Source organism: Sturnus vulgaris, chromosome 2 (assembly GCF_052056855.1).
Source record: "Sturnus vulgaris isolate bStuVul1 chromosome 2, bStuVul1.hap1, whole genome shotgun sequence".
NCBI classification, from domain to species: Eukaryota; Metazoa; Chordata; class Aves; order Passeriformes; family Sturnidae; genus Sturnus; species Sturnus vulgaris.
The window spans coordinates 78,156,529-78,180,013 of record NC_142244.1 but is presented as its reverse complement, the minus strand read 5'-3'; the positions used below and the strand labels follow the sequence as shown (position 1 = coordinate 78,180,013).

The following is a 23,485-nucleotide window of genomic DNA, read 5'->3' as shown; positions in this document are numbered from 1 at the left end:
CTTGTATCAATGAAAGATTGAAAGATACTGTAAGAATTTATTAATAGTATATGGAGAAGAAAATCAAATTAAATATTATGAGATGCCTCAAAACTGTATAATAATTTAAAGGTGATTTATCTGGATGCAGTCAACATGCTAAAATGAGAATATCAGTCATTAATATCTGGAATAAAAGCTTCCTGTATTAGTGAAATGTGGTTTCAACCATCTCTTATTACTTCCATGGAAATATTCTCCTGACAGAAAGTTCCCCAGAAAAAAGTAAAAAAGGAAACACAAATATTTAATTTTCTAATTTTTATGAAAAGCTACCCAAATAGTAAATGCATTACAAAGAGGAGAACCTGATTTAAAGTATGTTGCCAGAACTGCAGATACTGGCAAAATTTCAACTGACAAAATATTAATGGATTAATTTTTAGTTTGTCATAAGAAATACATAAACCCCTCTTTTGAGTGTACAAATGAAACAAAAATCACAAACTGTAGCTATGTGTGGCCAGAACTGTCACTCCTGTTCCTACAACAGACAGAGTCTGCATCTTGTTCATTTGCTTGTTTTCATCCATATACAAAAATAAGGAAGCTGAAGTATAACTAAAGGGCAGTGGATCCTACATATTTTATTAAAAGAGCTAAATCTACTGGGAGACCTTTTGTATCATTTCATCTGTGAAATCCAAGCTAGAATCATGTGAGTTTTCTGTGTTTTATTGTCTCATGCTCAGGATAACTTCTTGCCTTTTAGGCATTGTCCATTCTCTGTGGTCCATCATTTGTTTTAGTGATGGTTTTCTACAGTTGGATCGTATTTTACAGTTGAATTAAGTACAAGATGCTGTTGTAACCTGTACACTGAGAGCAAAGACTGACCTTCATCTCATTTTAAAATATTACAGTGAGATGCATTGCTAAGTTGAAAAATTGGGCTCTCTTCTGAGGTCAGCAACAAATACCCAGCAGAACCAAAATTGTGTTCTTTATTTTTCAAGCTGCTACTTTCTCCTTCACAGTTAAATTTTAAGTTATTTTAAGAGTTAAAAGACAAGACAGATAAAAAGGCTCTTTGCTGCTGCAAACTGAAGTCTGATATTATGAAGGTGAGTTCCTACTGACGTAGAAAGTTCTGGTGGCTAAATGAAAAATACATGTTATGGGAGTTTAAATTCCCATAGGTTAACTTGCAATATAAATGACATTAAGGGATGTTGAATGTTATATTGCAGGGCAGATGACACTGAGTAACACAGAGAAATAAGAAATATAAGAGCAGAGTTTTTCACATTACCTTGTAAACACATTGAAATTTCCCAAATGTATCAGAACACTTTAAGATTCCACTCTTGCAAAAAATGCTCAATGAATTTTGGCCATACCAGCTCTATCATAGCACTCTGCATCAAACTAGTTTTCTTGACTTTAGAAATGGTAAGATCTTCTGTTGATAAGGAAGAAATAATGGAAGGGGAAAAAAAATCTTCGTTACTATAAGTATTTCTTGCTTCTAATAAAACATTCTTTACAAGAAAAAGTGGAGGGTTAACATATTACAAGAAAGGAATCCATAGGACCCTTATCAGAAAGAAATAATTACTTCCTGGATCTTTTGTTTTATTAAAATTCTAATCTCTCTAATGGTTTCAAGTTTTTACTCCACTAAATCTGGCACTGATATAGGCTACTACCTAGAAATCTTTATCACAGTCTCTTTGCCAAGTTATGAGAAATTTATAGCTCAGCCAAACACTCTTCACTTTCTCCTATTAGATTATCTTTAAAAAGTCTTTCTAAAATAAGTAAAGTGACTGAGTCTAATCTATGCTCTTGTATATCTGTTTGGCTTCATTAGAAAAAAAAAGAAGAAAACATTTTGTTTACATTAATATTGTATTAATATTACATAATATATATTATACATACATATGTAATATTAATGCATGATTATACATTTGAGCAGGTTTTGCCACATTGCTAATAATGTTTGGAGATTTTGGCAACATAGGATAATATTTGTGTAGCTCAAAAAAGACCTGAACAAGCAGTCAAAAAGTAAAGAAAATTCAATGATTTAGATTGAGAGTTTAAATTATTTTAATTTGAATTCTTTTAATGAGTTGAGTTTTGGGTTGATTTTTCATCTTCAAGAAATGTAAAATTGAAATTTTCTCAATTCAATTCAAAAACTGAAAAAGCATAAGGAACCTATCCCCAAACTTCTATTAGTGGAATCTGGCAGATGAGTTATAATCAAAAAATCACTTTTTCTATGTGTGTGTGTGTTTGTGTGTATTGTTCATTTGTGACATTAGGGTTTATTTGTAGGGAGGAATTGAGGCTGGTTGCCAACACTACTTCGTTTCTATATTTCAAAAAGAAGTCTGTGGTTCTAAATGGATAATAGGCTACCTCAGACATTATCATAAACAGATTAGCCCTCATCAAGCAGTGGCTCAAAATTATAATACAAAGCAAATCAATGTCAGTTTTGCTTTGACATCATTGTGGGAAGGGATCACCTTTTATTAATATAAACTCAGCAAAGTGTTTTCATATATAACCAAGTATTTTGATAGTTACTTGTAGAACAAATTTGCTCTAAGCTACATTTATCTCTCTATTGCATTTGCCTGAAAAATGGAGAACGTAATTTGACATTTGTTTCTAATATGAATTTTAGAGAATCTAAAATAATTAGTAAACAAATTGATCAGTAAAAACACATAATTCAAGATATTACATAGTTTCAAGTTTATTTTCAGCATATGAAAACTGTTTCTTATTCATGCAGTTTTTTAAAACAGATGCTGATTCCAAGATAAAATACTTTAAATGTATAAAGTAGTGTCATGGTGCAACCAATAATTTCCTCAAATATACAGTTTTAAAAGCAGTGGAATACAAGCAGAAACAGAATGCAAAAAATGGACAGAGAGATAAGTTTTATTTCAACTAAAGTTGAAATAAAACTGTCAGTATTCCTCTGGGCAACATTCTAATTATTGCACAATTATTTTTCCCCTTAAATATAGGGGTCAAACACAGAATTCAGATTATCTCAAGTTTATCAATACTGATCAAATCAAGTGATGATTTAACTTATGTTGTTAGAAAAAATATTATTTTCATCCTTCTTAACGTAATACAGCATTGCCTGAATTAAGCACAGCTAAAGTAGTAAGTTCAAACCAATTAAAATGATATTTAGTTCCACCTGCTTTGGGTAAAATGAAACTCACATGTTCTTCATTTGGATTTGTAATCCTTAAAAAAAAAAAAAGAAAAAGAGTGCATGGAGGTAGCTCTTTCAGGTAACTGAAGTGTAAAAGCACAGCCAAGTCTGGGTGTGTGCTTCATTCACAGTCATATGCCAGAGGGACCTGATGCCCCAAATCCCCCAAACCAGAAGGGAAACCAGGTCAGATAAGAGACATGATAGTCTCCAGCTGGTCCCTTGCCTGTGGAACAGGGAGATCAGTACAGTGAAGTGCCTGAGGGATATCCCAACAGGTAAACAGGGACTCAGCCCTACATAAATGCAATTAATTGAGACATCAAATCCTCCACTGAAGAGAAAACTCTTTTGAGGTGCTAGTATACACGGTAACCTAGGACAGAAATAGCAGCACTGTTTACTGCTCTCCTGGAAGCAGGGTGTCTTTGAGAAGGCATAGCTATGCACTGGAAAAGTGCAAAATAATAGTCCCAGAACCACAGAGTATTTGAGCAATAAATAATGAACATATTTCCTGTTTCTAGAGATATCTTATGTAACATCCCTGGGTTAATTCATAGCATTTTAAGGGCAGTGGCAAAACAGCTTCCCCAGCACTTCCCCTGAATTTAAACAGAGAGAAATTTGCTGTTCTCTGCAACTTCCTAACTGCGCTCATGCGTACTAGACAGACATTTCCCTTTGATGTGAAATAATATGAAGGAGTTGGAGATGAGGAATGAAAATGGAACTAAAAAGTCATCATTTGGGTACAATGGTTTCATTATAAAATCTTTTAAACTTCTAAACTTTTTGACAATGCTGATCAGTCTTGCTATTTTCAGAAGAAGCTGTAGCATCTAAGTGCTGCAGTCAACACATAGCCTGCTGAAAATGCTGAGTATGTGACTCTGATATCACTTAAAGTTTTGAAAAGGTTTTTCCTGGATATGGAGAAATCATCAGTTCAAGAGAATTGTGTTCCCATGCCAAAGGCAGAATTCTAGAATGGCTGAATTTAGTTCTGTATTTGTAGCTGTCATATGACATGATGATGGATGATGGGCACTAATGTATTTTGTGCCTTAAAGAGAATGGCATAGTTAATCTCCATATGTGATTTCCACAAGGCATGTCAAAGCTCATGGTCCTAAGAGGTCTGCTGCTATCATTCTACTAAACATTTGCATTTTAGAAATCCACAGTCTCTCTTTAGGAGCTGCAGTCTTCAAGAGTCACTCCGAGGGAAGCCATTAGCACCCTTCCAGGATGCACCCCCAAGTAACAAGCTGTCACTGGCAAGATCAGGCCAGATGAATCCCAGCTCTTTTGATCCAGTAACAGGAGCACCCCATAGTCCTACGGGAGGGAATCTCTTTCTTCAGTGACACGTCTTAAAGCAAACATACAGGGCAATAGATGCTGTGAGTTGATTGTAAGAATCTATACTGCTCCAGGGGGAGCATAGAGATTTGGCAGGATAAGTAGAGTTTAAGCAGCAGGCAAGTGCTGGTGCTATTTGCATTCTGCTGGCAGTCCACAACTTCAGAGAGCTTCTCTCAGGCTGAATTCATTTCCATCTGAGGAATTACACACCCAGGTTGCCTATCCCTTATACTTCTGAGATATGAAAAGCAGTGGGAAATAACAAATACTGTTCCCCTCTTCTACATATTATTTACCTTACTGAATGGTGATGTTCCCTTTATTTCAGGGGGGCTCCTATGTACTCTGAACCATCAGATCTTGGTATTGTATTTAAACTGTAGGCAGTGATTTTACTATTTCTGGAAAACAAGAGGAAATTATGGGATCATGGAGGTTACTGCTTACCAGAGATTTTTAAAATTATAGTACTGTAATCTTTTAATTAGGCATTGTCAAGTTGAATTCACTTTTCATTGGTACAATTACATATCTTTAACCTGAACTGACATAATTGTAAACAGATGTTAAGTCTGTGTTTTTAATAGCACTGCAAATTCCTTCATGTTGCTACCTATGCATTATGGAGACTAATGGGCCTGAAGCACACGGAAGTTGTTTTCAGAAAAAAAGATTAGATTTACATCTGCAAATCTTGTTCTCAACCTTTGAGCAACCAGATTTGCAGCTGTATAACATATCAGAGTACTCTACTTATTTTCCCTAAAGTAGGGAAAAATAATTCTGAACTAGGGATCCCATTTTTTCATATATAATCACAATTTGGCTTCACACACTTAGAGCCATTCACCAACCCTGACACTTCAACTAAGGGAATAGATACTGGTGTATAATAGCTACTATAGTCTGTACAAAGAATAGATTTAAAGAAACTATTGCTTCTGCAAACTCTGGAGGCACTAAAGTTGTTTTGAGAAGTAAGTAGAAAAGATGAAAGGCATTAGGTTAAGATAATTTTCCCTACTTTCATTCTGGTGGTTGGCAAAGGTTGTTTCACTTGAGGTGTCATGATAACTTTGGCTTAGGAAGAAAGCAAAAAAAGATTATTTTAGCCTAAATTTTTAAATACTTTTAAAGCATACAATAATTGAAAATAAGGATTTATATTCTTGGTTTTAGTTTTAGGCTGCCTTGACCATAAATCAATTTTTATATCAGCAAAAGATGAAAATTATGAAATTTTCGTGTTTGTATTCAAGTGTCCATTCTATGCTCATCAAACCAAAACTGATGAATTTCTACCAGAAATCCTGAATTTGGAATAATGGCACCCCAGGGCTACAGGAAGCTTTTGCAGTGTCTCTCCATGGAGGAAATAATAGAACTTACTGTTTCTCCCAGAGTCTTTGTGAAAGACTAACATTAAAAAACTAGCACAGTATACTTTCATATAATAATTAAGGAGGAGGGGGTAGAGAGAAGATATTCAAGTTCCAGGTAACTGAAGTTGCTAAAAACTCTGATTTGGCTCTTACTCACCATAATTAATCCAGAACAAGACTTTTGCCTACTGAACATTACAAGAGACTGTGTCTTCGCTCTGTACTATGCAAAGATAAATAAAAGGGAAAGATGGAGCAGATTCTCCTGGGAACTTTGTTGAAACACATGGAGAACAATGAGGCAATTAGTGACAGGCAGTATTGCTTTATAAAGGGCAAATCATGCCTGACAATTTGGCAGCCTTCTATGACAAGGCTACAGCATTGGTGGATGGAGCAGAGCAACTGACATCATCTGCATGGACTCATGAAAAGGGTTTGACACTGTCCTGCATGACATCCTTGTTTCCAAGTTGGAGAGACAGTGGGTCTCATGGATGGACCACTTGTTGGAAAAAGAACTGGCTAGATGGCTGCATGCAGAATTGTGGTCAATACCTCATTGTCCACGTGGAGCCCAGTGATGAGTGGTGTCACTTAGTGGTCAGTACTGGGGTGATACTGTTCAGTTTCTTTTTTGGTGACAGGGGCAGTGGGATTGAGTGCACCCCCAGCAAGTTTGCTGATGACACCAAGCTTATGTGACATTGCCAAGCTTGTACCAGTGTGGTGTGGTCAGCATGCTGGAGGGAAGAGGTGTGCCATCCAAAGATTCAGAGTGGCCTTGACAAGCTTGACAAGTGGGTCTGCATGAACTTAATGAAATTCAGCAATGCTCCTGGACCCTGACAGTCCCAGACACACCTGAAGGTTGGCTGGAGAGGTGATTGCAGCCCTGCAGAGAAGGACTTGGGTGCGCTGGTTGATGAAAACCTCAACATGAGCCAGTGGAACCCTGGGATGCATTAAAAGCAATGTGGCCAGCATGGCAAGGGAGGGGATTCTGCCCCTTCACTCTGCTCTTGAGATCCCACCTGGAGTGCTGCCTCCAGCTCTGGTGTCCCCAGCATAAGGACATGGAATGGTTAGAGCAAATCCAGAGGACCACAAAGTTCATAAAAAGACTGGAGCACCTTCCCTACAAGGGCAGGCTGAGTAAGTTGGGGGTGTTCAACTTGGAGAAGAGAAGGTTGCTTTGAAACCTCATAAAAATCACAAGAGAATAGTCAAAGATTACTATTCCTATTATGGACTGATTTTACTCTTGATTTTTTCTCTTTTTTCCAAGTGAATCCTGAAGAAACAGTTATTCTTGTAATTAAAGTCCAAAAAGCCAAATCAGGGTGGCCTCTTGAAGCACTAAAAGGAAAATGTTTATCCTTGTGTTTGTACATGGAACAGAGAAAGGACAGAGACCCAAGAACTTTTGTTAGCAGCAAATGAAACTGATTGCATATTTTCATCACTAAAACTTTCACTAGGAGTAAGTAGTTAAGGTTTCGCTGGGTAGTTTTTCTGAAAATTATCTAGCTGCTCTAAGTGAGACAGCGTGGTATACTCTGCCTCAGGAGAACTCCTAAGGTAAGTGTCTGAGTCACACTGATGGGAAGAAAAAAGGGATTCTTAAAGCACAAGAAGAAATTTAATTAGTAATGCAGAGCCGTTGTAGTGACAATAAGAGAAATCATTTTAACGCTGGCAGGAGAATGTTTTGCTGAAGCTTCACAGATATGATTTTCTCCTCTGGTGAAGCCTGGCAGGACGGTGGCAGTAAGAGGTGTCTGGCTCTCAGCGTTGAATCCTGCAGTGTGAACACACTGCATGCTGATCTGCCTTACTACACAGTAGAGCTTGTCAAATATCGAATACACTCAGAGCAAAGACACTTGCTCTCCACTCTGAGCAGAAGGGTGGACATAAACTCTTGGCTCCTTTTCACAGACTGGGATGGAATTTTTGCTACGGCACAAATTCTGAAGTGTTTTTCACAATCTGAAGTGTTTTCCACAATCTCCTGTCTATTAAAACATGGGGGTAAGGTAGAGGTGAGTCTAATTTATCACTGAATAATTTGTAGGAAAAAAAATACTTTTAATTTCTGCTATTATAAATAGCCATGCAGTGTCAAACCTCCATGGATTGCATTTTATACACTACTACACAGGCATTACACTTTGTCACTAACTACAGCAACAAAGCATTTATCAATTAATTTAGATTTCCACAAATAAAAATTTCAGATACAGTAATTTCTATGATTAAAACAACTACCTGGATTTTTACTCCTCTGTTGTGCTGAATTACTTATATAAGGATTGTCATATTCGGCCCACAGTCTTCCCAGATTTTCAGGTTTAGTATCATCTGTGTTTTTGCAATACAGAATAAGCTTAACTCTAATGCTAATAGTGAAAGAAATCCTCCAAAAAACAAATGGGTTATGGCCACTTTGCCATCCTGAACCTGTGATTAAGGCAGCTGTCAGAACGAGATGCACTTGCTTCCATGGAAATAATCTTTTTACAGCTGTTGATTCTGAAGCTGAATGAAGTTACTAAGAGAAAGTGTGGTGTCCACTGAGGTGGTCTCATTCCTCAGCTGACATTCTTGCTTGAGAAAAAGAGCAGTTGAAAGGAAATAAATGACCAATTATAGGGAAAGCTAAGGTTAAGGAAAGTCAAAGAATCTCAAGATAGGAATAGGGACTTAAATACTTTTCTTAGTAAGAAAAAGAGGAGTAACAATATTGCTAAAATTGAATGCCATTCCCTAAGATACAAGGGTTTTAAATTTTTGTTAGTGGGAATAATTTTATCCATCTCTTCTGTTTCTGCGACAGAATGAACAGTGAGATGCCTGATTCTTATTGCTGTTAATTGGTAAAGCTCCATGGAGAGAAGCATAATTTTGACTATATCTTTTGGGCTATGAGACAGAGAAAATCCCCTTTCCCCCACTCCACAGAATCAGTCAGCTCCTCCCTGAGGCGATCTCCTCCCTCAGCAGTACAGTTCCTCTGCTCATGCTTTTTATCTTGCATTTGATAACTTTGCTTGAGAGGGATGCAAAGGAGATTATGATGGGTAACTGACAGGCAAAACATCAGAAGCAAGCTTTGAAAAATACACATTTTCAAAGTCAGTGTGGTGGGTTTACTTTTAAATGCCTCTTACATATTTTATATAGATACCTGGAAGGAGCATTTTTTCATTACAATTCTATAATTATAATACGGTATTAAAGACCATCTTCCTTCCCTAGGCAAAATTCTGAGTTGCAGATGATCTGCTAGAATGAGGTGTGCTACATTTGGCTTTTATCATGCAATAATTTAGGCAGCAAAATACAAAAAGCCTATAATGAAACGTTACACAAAAAGGACACAGAATTTAAGGTGACAAAACCAGGAAATATATAATACACCATGTGTCATGCTGCTGCAGCTGTTTCACCTCTTACCAATTTTCACAGTCTATAAAATCTTGGAAAGCACCAGATGTTTAGGGAAGTTGTCCCACTCTTCCTAGCTTTGAAAGTAGAGGCAAGATTTATTATTGCTATATATATGTGGTTTCAGTCCTGACTTCTATATTTATAAACTAGGTGAAACACACAACACATCCAGTTGTCAAACAGTCCATTTACTTTCCTCTGCTACTCTTCACGTGCAGATCTTGCCTATTGCTGGGTCCAGCAATTTTGTCCATTACTGTAACTACAGAACAATATCAAGACATGCAGTCCAAACCACAGGACTTACTTAGCCACTGCCAAACATATCTGAAAGTTTTCTCCTAGTACCAGCTTCTGTCAAAACAACCTTGCAATGCACAGATTATGAGCTAAGCAAAACTGTCTTGTGTATGAATATGCACTAACATTTGGGATTCCTGCCTAGGCAGAGACTGCTAATGCACAAAATTTTTTTTTTTCTTTCTTTTTTTTTTTTTTCCACTAGTACATGGTTCCTAGTATTGGAACAAGGATAAAAACTGCTCATGCGTAATTTCCAATCTTTCATAGCTCAGCGGTGCTGTAAAATGCTGCTGTTCGTTTTAATTCAGTGAGAAGAAGTTTTGTTGTGTTTACCACTAAGGGAATTGCATGTGTTATTAGAAAGCCTCTGACAGCTGTCAGAGACAGAGACAACTTGCCTTATTTCAGTCTTTCATAAAGGAAGGACCCTCACCTTCAGCAAAGCTGTCAGAGGCCTGAAAAATGGGATAAAACAGAATATCTTTTCCAAACATATGAAATTCTCTGTATCTCCTGTATTTCTGTATTTTCTTCCTCAAAAAGTTACAGAGGGAAAGTTGTATATTTAGAAGAAGGAGGAAATATGATTTGATATATTTGTATTGTACACTGCCTTGTCATCACTGACCTGCAGGGATAATTGCATAGTAGCCTGCCTGACATGATATTTAATAAATTAGCACTATGTTTTAACATAACATACAAGCTTTCATGCAGTTTTTATTTTCTGAGAGCAAGAAAAATCAAAACCAGAGAGACATTGATGAAGACAAGGGCTTTTCAGCAAAGACTCTGAAAGTCTGAATCTGTAAACATTTCCACACTTTCCAACACGTCTCACCATGCCCGGGACTCTCACTGAATTTAAAGCAGCAGAGAAGGAAATCTTAACACCTCAAACCTTAACTTCCAGCTCTTGATTTAAAGAGCTGCTTGCCTTAATAAAAACTCTGTTGTTTATTTTAGTTCAAATGTTTGGGGGATAATTTCTTAAAAGCCTACTTTGTTTTTTAAATCACAATTAGTGACATTTCAGCACTTACTTATTATTCAGTGACAGGGAAAGTAGCTTATGCAGTGTCCTTAATAGGTTAGCATTGTTTTCCCATCAGCTGCTACTTAGCTTTCTGATGATGATCAGATTCTCCTTCTTACTTCAGTAATCCCACGGGTATCCCTCTATACAGCACTGTTTCTGATGTCAACTCCTCTAACCAGTGCAAGAGACTGGGAAGGCAAGTGTATCTGCATCATTTGTTTAATATTGTTGTTTGCATGCTATTTTTATAGCACGCTCAATGCTCGTTTTCACTTTTCATACTCTGATTCATTTTTCATCCTGTTCTCTTCTCCCTATGCATCTTGCACTGCTGAGTAAAGCAAAAATCCATGAATGAGTCAGAGTCAAATTTTCAAAGTCACATTGGTCAGTGGGGTTTGAAATTAAGCAGAATGAGATTGCTTATGTTTTACCTTTCCAAAAATAGAAAATAAATTCCCTTTCTTCAGCTGCAATAAAGGAAGTTTTATTCCATTTTTTCCACCTGCATTTATTTTTCTGAAATCTAGTCTAGACTGTGACACTCATTAGTGTCTAGGCTAACTAGCTGTTCCATTCCTTCCATATTATCATCAGCCTTGTCTACTTGTCATCCTGTCCTATAACCAAAAGCACCTTAAAAGTAATGGTTCTTGTTATATGTTACTCTTCTGGGAGGTTTTTATTTTTTGGTTGTGGGTTTTGGCCTTGATTTTAATTGGTTGGAGAGGTTTTTTTGTGTTGTTTTTTTTTTTTTTTTGCTTTGTTTTGCTACAGGGTAGCTGAATGACTCCTTAAGGGATGTTTCTTTCTTTTTTTTATTCTTAGTTTATTTGAGTAAAGAATTATGTGAATAAACTGTGGGAGCAGTTTTTCTTAAGTAGGTATTATATGCTCCATTCTGACATTGGGTTGCACATTTGGTACTTTCTATTCAGTATACTGGAAGGGAGATATTAGCATATTTTAAGCAAGAATGAGGAATTAATAATTTCTCATATATGCTACTTTTAAAGCTTTTTGTCTGTGGACTACCAGAATTAAGAACAGCAGCTGTTGTGATTTAGGTTGACTGGATGTTATACAATCTTCTCATCTTGCAAGAGCCTAGTTTTCAGTTGTAATACATACTATTTCTGCCATGTTAAGCTTGTTATCAAATCCTCAACCAAATCTTTCTCAATATTTCACATAGCATGTAATAATTCAGCTCAGGAGCTGTAACACCACATCATTCCTTTGGAAATATGATATGTGAAACGTGACTGGCTTAGGGCAGGGCGAGCAGTCATTTCTTACTGCAAGCCATGAAGTTCAATTAGAAAGTGAGCTGCACCTGCAGTTGCTTCACTCTGAATATTGACCAAGAGTGTCTTCTAACCTCACAGAACCCTGCAGAGATTTGATATTACCAGAGTTTCCTTCCACTAATATTTAAACTCTTCTTACCTATGAACAGATTCCACTCAGTATCCAAATCAGCCTGATTTGCTAGGCAGCCCTTCATTACATTGAGGCAATAGTTGTTGCAAGGTTTCACAGTGGGAAGTCCTCTGCAGTAAGGGCAGTACAACATCTTCATTAACGCCCGGATGCACCCTGGGGTGGGACTGACCTGCAGAGTGTAAGGCAGGGAAAGAAAAAGAAAAAGGAGGAAATCAATCTCCTGTTCTGTGAATTTCGGGATGGCTGAGATTATGCCTCTCAAGCAGTAAGTGCAGAAGGGGCAATTTGTGTAAAGAGCTCAACCCTCAATAACACCCTCCTGTAAAACTAATTGATTCCTGACAATTATCTTCATTTAGCCCAGCAGCGACTTTCAGGAATGCAAAAAATCAACACTCCCCTACTGATAGCAGTGCTTGCCTCCCCAGCCCTCCCGCACAAAATCTCCTGGAAAAGCAGAGGAAAAACATCCAGGGAATCAGCTGGGTAGTAGCAGACTGATCCTAGCATGGAGAATCCTGAGGAGACTTCTTACTCTTCCTATGTAAGCTAGAACTGTCAGTCACACCAGCAGTGGATTAAAATCTCTTTATTAAAGCACAGTAAATCCAGGATAATCTTGAAGGTTTCTATAAATTTATTCAGAACTACATGATGACAAAGGGATACCATTCTGTTTTCAGACAAAAATACCCTTCTCTCTTCTCAGAAAAATTCATAAAGAGATCAGACAGGGTTTGTTTGGGTTTTTGGTTTTTTTGTATACTTTTAACATCTCAAGTGACAAAAAGCATTATAGACAATCTATTGCATTTCAATGTTCACCTCAGCATGACACATGTCTGCATATGTGAACTTCTGTATTTAATTATCTAATCTAAGACTTTAAAAGTCAAATGTGCTAGTAAAATATACATTTTCATGCCAGAGTTTCTAACTTGGATTAAAAGTGCACACTAGGTACTCGTCACATCAGCATACTGTCACGGTGCAGTGAAGCACAAGTATCTCATGCTGGAGTGACAATCTGGAGCAATGACAAAGAGCTGCAGGTTCTACAGTGATTTCAAAATTCCTGGACAGGAGACTGCAAAGCAATGGCACTCCTTTCACTCAGCCTGTTGGTTTATGAATAGACGCAACATTACTGATATGAATTTCAAGGGATTAAACTATTTTTCCATAATCATGGTAACTTGTGCTGAATGCATTAATCTAACTTTGCACTATAGTGGTACAGGCTGAACTGATTGATGTCATTTGTATTATCAGGATTGTACTAAATTTTCCCCTGGAATTTGTTTCTCCCTTTTTGATGTTAAATCACTGATTTTTAGAGAACTATACAGCACGTAGTCTTTACACAGGACATTTTAAAATTAAAATGGTTCTGAGATATAGCATATGCTTCTGAATATGCTCAGAAGGGATTTTTGCTTTAGTTTCCTAGAGCAATGCACTTTACTAGCAGAACACTGATGGTATGTGTAAAGGTATATTTATCTATCCTTTTCCAATAGCTTTTGGACCGTCAGCCAGTTTCAATCAAATTTAACTGAACACTTCAGGTCTCAGTACATTAAGATCTACATGTTTTTTCTTTTAAATAGACAGCTGAGAGAAATAGAGGAGAGAGGTTCTATTATTGCCTTTACTTAGGAAAAAGGTGAAGCATGAGGTCAGCTCCTCATAGATATCAAAGAATCCACATTGCAAATGATGCTATGAATGACCCATTGGTTAGAAAAAGCACAAGGGGAAACTTCTACCTTATTGAACAGAAGAAAATCCGAATTAAAAAAAAGGTGGACTGTATTATTTTCACTGCTCAGAACTACATTTTAGAGTCACTTATCCAACTGCTATATACCTCCAAACCTAGAATAGGTCAATTTTTACAAAAGGACTAGCACCAAAGAAGGAAGTAAGCAGAATACGTATATTTACAATCAACAATAGAATCTTCAAATTTACATTGAAATTGTTGCTTAAAGACAGAGATATTTCCATCTGTGAGTACTGAGAGTTTTATCAGCTAGGTTCCTTTCATAACTTAAAGTTATGCTTCTTCCCAGTTCCAACAGTCTCATTAATGCCCGCACCTAGTTGACACCTAAATTCAGCTGGAATCCACATGTTTTCCCATCCACACCTTCCCAAATCCACTTTGGTACTTGTGCTGACATATACCAATAAGATCTTGATCTTACAAAAAACTTTCTGTCAATTCTTGAAAACCATATCTAAAAGAGAGAAGGCAGTCCCTGTCTTTATATTATGTATTACCTCTCCTATATTGTCTTAATGCAAAAGAAATACCATCAATATTTATGTGAGCCTTATTTTATAACAAGAGCAATCTGAGAGGAAACTAGCTATCATGCTTTACTCTGCCAGAAATCCAGATCATGTCCCAGATCTGCTAGGACAGGACTCTAAAGGCCAGTTAGAGTATCTATTTACTCTACCCTGTGAAAATTACCCTGGGAATCTTCAGTTTTCACATTACACTACTGCTTTAACAGAGTACTTCTGGTCACACTCCACTGTGAAGTAGTCAGGATAACTTCCAACCACTCAAAAAGAATGAGTAGGACCCAGGTATCTCATATCTTGCCTGAGTGTCTTAATATGTCTCATACAAAATGGTGGCATCATTAACAGCATTTTACAAGAAAGAAAGGTGCTCTGCTTATATTAGGAGTGAAGTATGTTTTTTAAGAGACGAATCCAAGAGGTGGGTCCAAGCAAAGAGCAGATGGAGAAGGTTTCTACAGAAGCCTGTCTTGTTATTTATATCTGTGTTTGACTTATCTACGTCATTTTCTGACAAAGACTAAAACAAGAAGATCCTTGCTGATCAAGCTGGATGTTGCAGAACTTGGTTTCAGAATATGCTACACTGGTACATAAAATACAAGCACAGATGAATTGCTGTGCCTGCTGGCTGACATTCACTTTGCTTACTGCTTGCACCTTCTGCTCCAAGCTGGCCACATCCCATACTACCACATCGTATTGGCACTGCACCTCCTCTGGGTTCCACTTAGTGCCTGAGTGACTAAAATACACAATTATTACTTTGTGTGGTTATTTTTCAGCTCAAAGTGTTTGGAATAATAGGATTCAGTAATGCAGGCAATGGGAATAAAAGGAAGCTAAATATAATGAGGTTTCATAGTGCTTAGACTATACTCTGCTCAGCATTGAAAGAAGGGAGGGGGCCACAACAAGGCAAATAGCTTCATGCAGGTTTCTGGAGGCAGTGTCTATCCTGCCAAAAGTATATTGCATGGGGACACGGGTGAAGAGGTCCAAAACACATCTGTGAGGAGGGCTGACAATTAAGCTGTGACTTAGGCAAGAGATAAGTCCCGTTCTCAATCCTGCTCCATATTCACTTGTCACTTAGCAGATCTGATGTGCCTTTAGGTATACAAATTGTGGCTCAGGGAAATATTACCAATGGCACAGCTACTTGAGAAGTCTGAAGGCTAAAAGTTAAATACTGTATTACAGCAGTCAGGTGCTTTTCTGAACCTAGTATTAAGTGAGCAGCTAGATTTCAGTTCTCGGCTTCAGCTGTTTTTTCTGTAGCTTTATTTTCAAAGAATTTTTTCTTCCCTCAACAACAGCAGACTTATCTCTCATGCAAAAAAATAGTCAAATTTTGGTCTAAGATTCTGAAATCTTAGTAAGAACCCAAATATAAAAAGAATCCAGCTTAGACTGTGAGTATTTCAGAAAGTTATGAGCTCATGAAATCTGGAGATTACCACGGAAAGTTGATTTTTAACCACCTTCTTGCTGCTGGAAAATGCTTTGAAATGCATTTTGAAACCTCATTTCTCATTTACATCTTAAAAAAGTAATAATATTCAGTGTCTCACACCTAGGTACTTTTTTGCAGATCAGCCAAAAAGCAGATACTAATTTCATTCAGAGGTATTCAAAACCTCAAAACCTGCATTTCCTGAGGAGAGTGGTTCCTCAGCTCAGGAATTTCAATGCTTTTTCTATAAGTATTATTTGTGGATGGGTACAACTTGATTTTTTTCTCTTTTTTGTCTTTGCAAGCACATTGCAATTGACTCTACAAAATTGAAGCAGAGAAATTTGCATAGACCTCAAAGTTTAGAAATAACTGGTTCCTACGCAAATTGTATAAATCAGTCAGATCACACTGAATGACATAACTGGGGAAATTGCTATAGAGGAGCATTAATTACAGCCTGCTGTCTCCCTGACTGACTAGGACAGCTCATTTTAGCGTAAGCATACTTGGAATACACCACATCAGAAAAGTGCCTTTCTGAGCTTTGATTGAGCCTAGTAGCTTCAGGACATGTTACATTACTGCATTTTGTAACATTTTCTGACAGCTTCAGCTTTACCTAAATGCATGTTTTTGCATACATGCAAAACCCCCCAAAAGCAATATTCTTAAGGGCTTCATTACTGAACACTTATTTTCCCCCTTCAGAAAGTCTAGGAGGAATATTATTTCATCTAGAAGACAGATTTTGCAATGGTGAACTTGCAAATATAAATAATTGAGGAGAGAATTTATTTGGGTAAAAGCCAGGAAATTTTACTCTTCTAACACTGCATTTGCAGACTGATTTGTTATGTATTTGACCTGTTTTTATAATCAAAATCTTTGACTTTGTCAGGTATATGAACACAAATCTTTTTTTCTTCTAATACAAAAATCAGAGAAACTGATTAAACAACTGGGTACCGCCAGAAGGATCAAATATATTGAGACATGGTTTCTCTTTTATTTACTGGAGATTTCTTACCAAAGTAGCTGGTATACGTTGTCTGGAAATAAGGTAGGAGTGTTCTTCCAAAGTTATATTAAATGCACCTAAAGTCACAGAGTAAGTCCATACACATACTTAGGCCCAGATCCTGTCGTTTTTTGGCATAAAATAGAATTTATCAAATCTGAGCAAAATCAATCACTGCTGAGACCACATCAGGGGACACACATATTTCCTACATTTCCTGCGCACCCAAAGGAAATCCTCCCATTTGGAACCACAGACCACTTCCTTGGGGAGCCTGTTCCAGTGCCCAAACACCCTCTGTGTTAAGAAGGTAAATGTAAACCTCCCCTGACAGAATTTGAGGCCATTCCCTCAGTCCTGTCACTGATCACCACAGAGAAGAGATCAGTGCCTGCCCCTGCCCTTCCCTCATGGTGAGGTTGTGACTGCAGTGAGGTCTCCCCTCAGTCTCCTCCAGGCTGAACAGACCAAGGGACCTCAGCCACTCCTCATATGGCTTCCCCTACAGGCCCTTCACCATCCTTCTGTAATAAAATGCTTATGTATGTGGCCAGGTCAGAGTTTTAACTTGCATACATTAGAATGTCTTGACTAACTTCAAGAAGTATCCCTTGGTTCTTTTACCAGAAAGCTAATCTGTGGAGAACTCTGTGGTACAATTCTAGGGATTCCTGTCCAAAAATCTTCCACAGTTTAATTCTAGCATTTCTATGAAATATTCCACTTAAAAATCAGAGGGGACATAAGGATTAGTTGTTCATGCTTGTGATGTCAGAAGAGAAGGAAGAAGAAAAACCTTTAATTAAGAATTATATTCAATGTGCTAGTACTGAGGAAATTTCTCCTAAGCCCAAAACCCATAATTTCTGATCGTGATGTAACCAGGATCAGACTGAGATGTATCACGTAGCACACTTTATAGGACACACAAGACTATTAGAAACCTTTGGATCACACATCCTAAGAGCTTTTTCTTTAATTTCATCTTTAATTAACTTCAGAACAATGAATAAACTTCAGCTCAATCCATGGTTATTTTTTGCCATATACCTTTGACATTATCTTCTCCCCATGTTACAGTTAGTCCCTATTGATTTTTTTTGTTGCTTGTTTTTATTACTGAGAAAAGCAGGTAAAGCTTAGCTGATAATGATGGTTTTGCTCTTTTTGTTCTTTCTTTTTTTCATGGAAGATCTGCTCACTGTTGGATCCGAGTAAATAAATTTTCTTTTTGTCCATATTTTGGCTGTTTTCATGAACAGTGTGTTATCGCTGATTTAATTTAATAGTCAAGGTATCAAGAAAGTTCTTTTCAGTGATTTTCAGCTGAAATTATGTCTGCATGTATCCAATTAGAACTACACAGAAATATTAATAAGATTTTGAATGCTCTATTGAAGTAGAGCATTCTCATTGCTTCAGACTGGCTCATAGAAGCTGAAACCTCAATTCAATGCTTTTATAGCACAATCTGATATAAAAATGGAAGTACTGCATCAGCCATACTCAGGAATTTATGTTGTAGAAGGTCAGTTTGAGAATATTTGCTTATATCAACCAAAAGTCTAGTCTAATGCTAACCTCCTAAAGACAAAAATAGCTATCTTTTTAACAATTTCATCCCAGATGACTGAAAGCTAAAAGAGCTGGTTTAATTACTACAGCTTTGTACTAGTGCCTATGACTTCATGTTTGAATTATATAAAACTAAACATAAAAAATTCCAGCCCTTTAAGCAGCTGCAAGATTCCCACAATCCCGGGATAGTATATCTCATTAATATGATGAGACAAAACAATGGTCAATGACAAAACAATGACAAAAAAATGATCATTTTAATTTTAATATATTCATATCCCAGAAAATATTTTTCTAGCAAATGTTTAAGGTGTAGTTCAAGATGTCAATTAAATAATAAGAAAAAAAATAGGGCAATAAAGTTGAACTCTAGATAAGTTTTATAATGTAACAAAAAATGACACATTTACAATATAACAAACCGTGCAGCACTAAGAAAGAAGAGGAAATTTTAGCCGTTCTTCTTGTCCAACTGAGATGTCCTTCTCCAGTATCCATAACTTTGAAATCATGAGAAACATGACAACTACCTTTCTTTTTAAAGCCTGTTAAGATTTGAAGCATTTTTCTTATTTTTTTCATCATCTTAGTTGTATATGTGCATAATTCTGGAAGGTGTACTAATATCACCCCTCTATTTAGCAGTAGAAGATGAAAAACCATGAAATATTACAAGACATTTATAAAGGAATTTAGGTATATAAATCCCTAAAAGTTAAGCATCAGAATTTTTGAACACTGCCTGTGGGCATCACTCTTATCTATAATTTGCATAAGTTATCACATGAAGTTATCATATGAAAATAATGACTGGAAGTCTTTTAAGAGATTACAGCAGGAGGTTGAACATCAAATAATAAATAACTGTTGGAGAGGTGAGTTGTGGAATTTCACAATATCCCTACAGAAGTCAGAATCAAAAAAAGACAAGGACAAAACGTTCAGATGTTTACTTGGATGAGGCTGAAGCTCTATTTACAGAGGAAAAGCATAGCCTCTCCTATTTTTAGGAAAATAGGGAAATTACTTATCAGATGATCTGAATACAGAAAATCTAAATTTAGAAAACCACTTGAAAAGTGGTAGTCACAAGATATTTTGTGTAAGGCTTTTTTTTTTTTTATTCACTTCTGAATGACACTTTAAAGAATTTTTTTTTTTAACCAAATAAAATGTTTGAACACCTAGATATAAATATTAAAATGTTCCTAAATCCCGTTTTACCTGTCAGAAACATAATTAAATTCAAACAAGCTGGATGGAAATGAAATTTTATTTGACTTAAAATCACACAAGCTGAGAAAATACTCTAGGATACGAGGATTTACATGTCATGAGATATCACTGAGCTGAAAAATCTGCCCTGCAAATTTTGTGGAAGAATATTTATCTTTCTCATCTGTTTTTAGAGTAATCCCACATTAAACAGAATTTGAGGTACAGATTCCATCTGTTACTTTCCTAGCATTTCAAGGACAACACTAAGGTGAAAAATCTCTGAAATAATTTCTTCCATCCACTCCTTGAAGATGAAATGTTTTCTATTATACAGAAACAAAGAAAGAATCTCACAGCTGTTAGGCTTTCAAACCCCACCATTTCTTCTGGAACCTGAACTTTAAGACACTCTCTTAATAAAAAATAGCTACTCTGCTTTCTTCCTTGAGAAAAAAATCTAAACTGCCTTTCACTTAAAAGAGCGTGTGCTCATTTCTTTCAGCCTCGTGCTCCAAGTGAGGAAAAAAACTCCTGTAGAGAAGTAGGTTAAGTATTACCCAGGTACAAATCATAAATAGAAAGGGAAGTCCTTGATAATCTGAAAATCAAACCCCCAGATAAGCAGAAGGAAAAACTCTGAGAGAAAGAGAACTGTCACAGCAGGAGATAATGATCAAATCGTGCACTTAGACGTTTTGTGCAGCAGTATCTGGATAAGAAAGTGATGTGAAGAATGGTCAAAGTCAGTTCTACTTGCAACACCCACGAAGTTTGAAATGCAGACTATGTACCTGAGAGCATTCTTGCTGATTGCCTATGATTCACCATGCCAACAAAAAAAGCACCTGATAAGAAAAGCAGTTCTCTCAGAGAGAGAGTGAGCGGCAAAACTGCTCTGATCACTCACAAGTACTCACAAGTACCTCTCCTTCACTGTCTACTGATGTGTGAATTGTTTCACTGACTTAAAAAGGGCATGAATCAGAGCGGTGGAAAGGGCTGTGGGATGTCTTATTTGTGCGGTGTCAGCAACAACACACTCGTGAGAAAGAAATAAATGCATACATAATATTGGCAGTCTTGGTTGATGAAAAGTTATGCAATAATTCGAGGTGACGGGTGACAACAGATTGACCCAACTTGTTCCCGCTTCTTCCTGCTCTAAGAAACCTGGAGTCAAGATGTAAAAGACATTTTAAAGTTTGTAGTAAGGCGGTCACTAAAGAGTATTGTTGACAGTGGCAATCTCCTAGAAACAGCAAGTAAGGATATGTAGATTCCTTCCACCTGTTTTCCCGTGTAACTGATGAATTGTCTGGGCAGCATATTCACAATGACAAAAGGGTAGGAACTGGGTAGATTAGTAGTAAAAGGAGGGTATTTTTACTAGAGAAAAAGATAAAATTGTAGGAGTAATGAAGCAGGAAAGTCCAAGTTTGATGGCTTTGCCTACTTGTTAAGCCTCATCATATTCCTATATTGAACACTTTTCAGGTAAATTCAAATGATAAAATTTAATTACGAGCCCTAGGCTATTGGGAAAAAAGGCTAGGCAACATCCATATAAATCAAACAAGATTTTTCAAATTGCTCATATTCTTAGTCCTTCTCCATGAAAATCAAAAGACCAAATAAAGAGTGCTGAGTTTTGAAACAAAGCATTCACTCTGATTATTCTCAGTAAGCTGGTCACATGGTGTCAGAGACAGGTTAGGTACAAAACACAGTCATCAAGGCACTAATGAATGTACAGCCTGCTTTAAAAAGGGACTGGTTTCTGAAGACCAGTACAAAGCAATAGAATATAATATTTTGCTTATTCTCCTTTTTGATGCCTTGATGTGAATTAAGCACAAGATGGACTGCAACAGACAGGAGAGCAAAACAAATGATGGGTGAATCATATGTAAGAACAGAGATTGAAAGGAAACATATTTAACTATTTCCTTGAGTTCTAAAGGGAAGAAGGATGTCAGATCTTTAAAGCATCCCAGCAAGGATCTAGTCAGATACATTGCTGGGTTCCAATAGTCAACCAGAATGTTTTGGTAATATATTCAGTGTAGCACAGAAGCAGAGCAATACTTTAAAAATAGTTCACCATCTATTTATAGGATCCATAAATGCCCACTGCATTACGTGGGCCCAAGCCATGTGAGATCACCCTACATCTCCATGTTAACATTTCCTCCTTTATGATCTTTCAAATACTCTTGTTAGGTTTTCAGGGAGCTACTTGTAAATATAAGTACCATATATAAAATATTTAACAGATGCTCAAGTGCATCTGGGATGATGACTATGGTCTGGAATGACCTGTTTATGGGATATGTGCTCAAATTTCTGCTGAGTATTGCACTTGCAGTTTTTAGAACTGCATAGCTGAGAGTAAATCTCCATCTCATAATTTTATTTTCTTTTATTTCCCTTTTAATCTCTTCCCCATAACTCCATACATATAGACACAAAACATAAAAACAGAGGGATCCTCACTAGTGTCTGTGTGTCCTACTTCCAAGACACTGCAAGATAAACATAAAGAGTTGATTAAAACAAGTTTGGGGGAATTAATATTTCTATGAACAATTATTTTTCTCAGCATTTTGTCGGAGTTGTACACTATAGAAAAATATGGTCCAAAGTACTAGCACAGGATGACTAGAAAGTCAAGTATATAATTTCACAGAGAATGTTTTACATATTTAAACAAACTTGTCCTGTGTAAAAGATTCAACTTTCTTCCTTCTTCACACTCAGATCCACATAAACATAGGAAAACCTGAAATTGTGCATGAAAAAACTAAAATTAGACACATTGTCTTTTCCCTGATAGCAGAAGGGTGAACTGCAGCATCAAATTGCCTTTACGACACCTAGTATCATAATATTATACTTTAGATAATGAAGATTTTGGGAAATAATTCCAATGGAAAGTAAGGACATTGTAGCATTGGTTTGAAAGAAGCAAGTACCAAATAAAAGACAAATTGTCAAGTTTAAGCTGGTTATTTGTTCATGCCTGCAGGAAGCAGATCAAACCTAATCATTAAGATATGTCTGACAAACAGATTTACTTTTATTTAGACTGTATGTGAAATTTGCTATTAAATCTTCATTTGTTCTACCACGAATTTTAGGCTGATGTACAAACCAGAAATGGTGTCTACAGCCATATGGAAATATTTATAATATCTTGTTCCTCATAAATTCTCAGTAGGTAAGATGCTATTCAGATTACTTTTTCCTTTACCCAAAACTGAGCAAGAAAATTCCTTTTGTGACTAATATCTGAGAGGCAGCAGATGAGAATGAGAAAAACAAGATATCAAGGAGGTAAACAATATAGCCTAAGATTATTTTCTTTTGCTTAGAAATTTTGCCAGAGTAATTTAAACCCCAGAAATTTCAGTTATCTCTATGAACTACTGTAATTGTATTGATTTACAGTTCTTACTTTCTCAAGTGAAGAAATCATTCTTTTACATGTCATGTTTTAGATCTGCCACGAGCCCTTGAAAGTGCTGATCCCATATCATCCTCAGTGGACAGAAGTGCTCTCCAGTATACACTGAAACCCCTGTCCCAGATGCACACTTCCCAGCTGTTGGTTAAGATCAAGTGTATCATCTTTGCTTATAACTTTATTATCTGATACATCCTCAGCTGAAAGATT

The 23,485-nt window shown here is 36.6% G+C and overlaps 1 protein-coding gene across 1 annotated transcript in view; it reads right to left on the bottom strand.

Annotated features, from left to right (window-relative positions):
* GPC6 (glypican 6) overlaps positions 1–23,485 on the bottom strand; it is a 724,435-nt gene that overhangs the window by 189,892 nt on the left and 511,058 nt on the right. Inside the window, exon 4 of the mRNA XM_088159818.1 lies at positions 12,227–12,392. Coding sequence (XP_088015944.1) covers positions 12,227–12,392 — 166 coding nt within the window. The remainder of the gene's footprint in view (positions 1–12,226; positions 12,393–23,485) is intronic.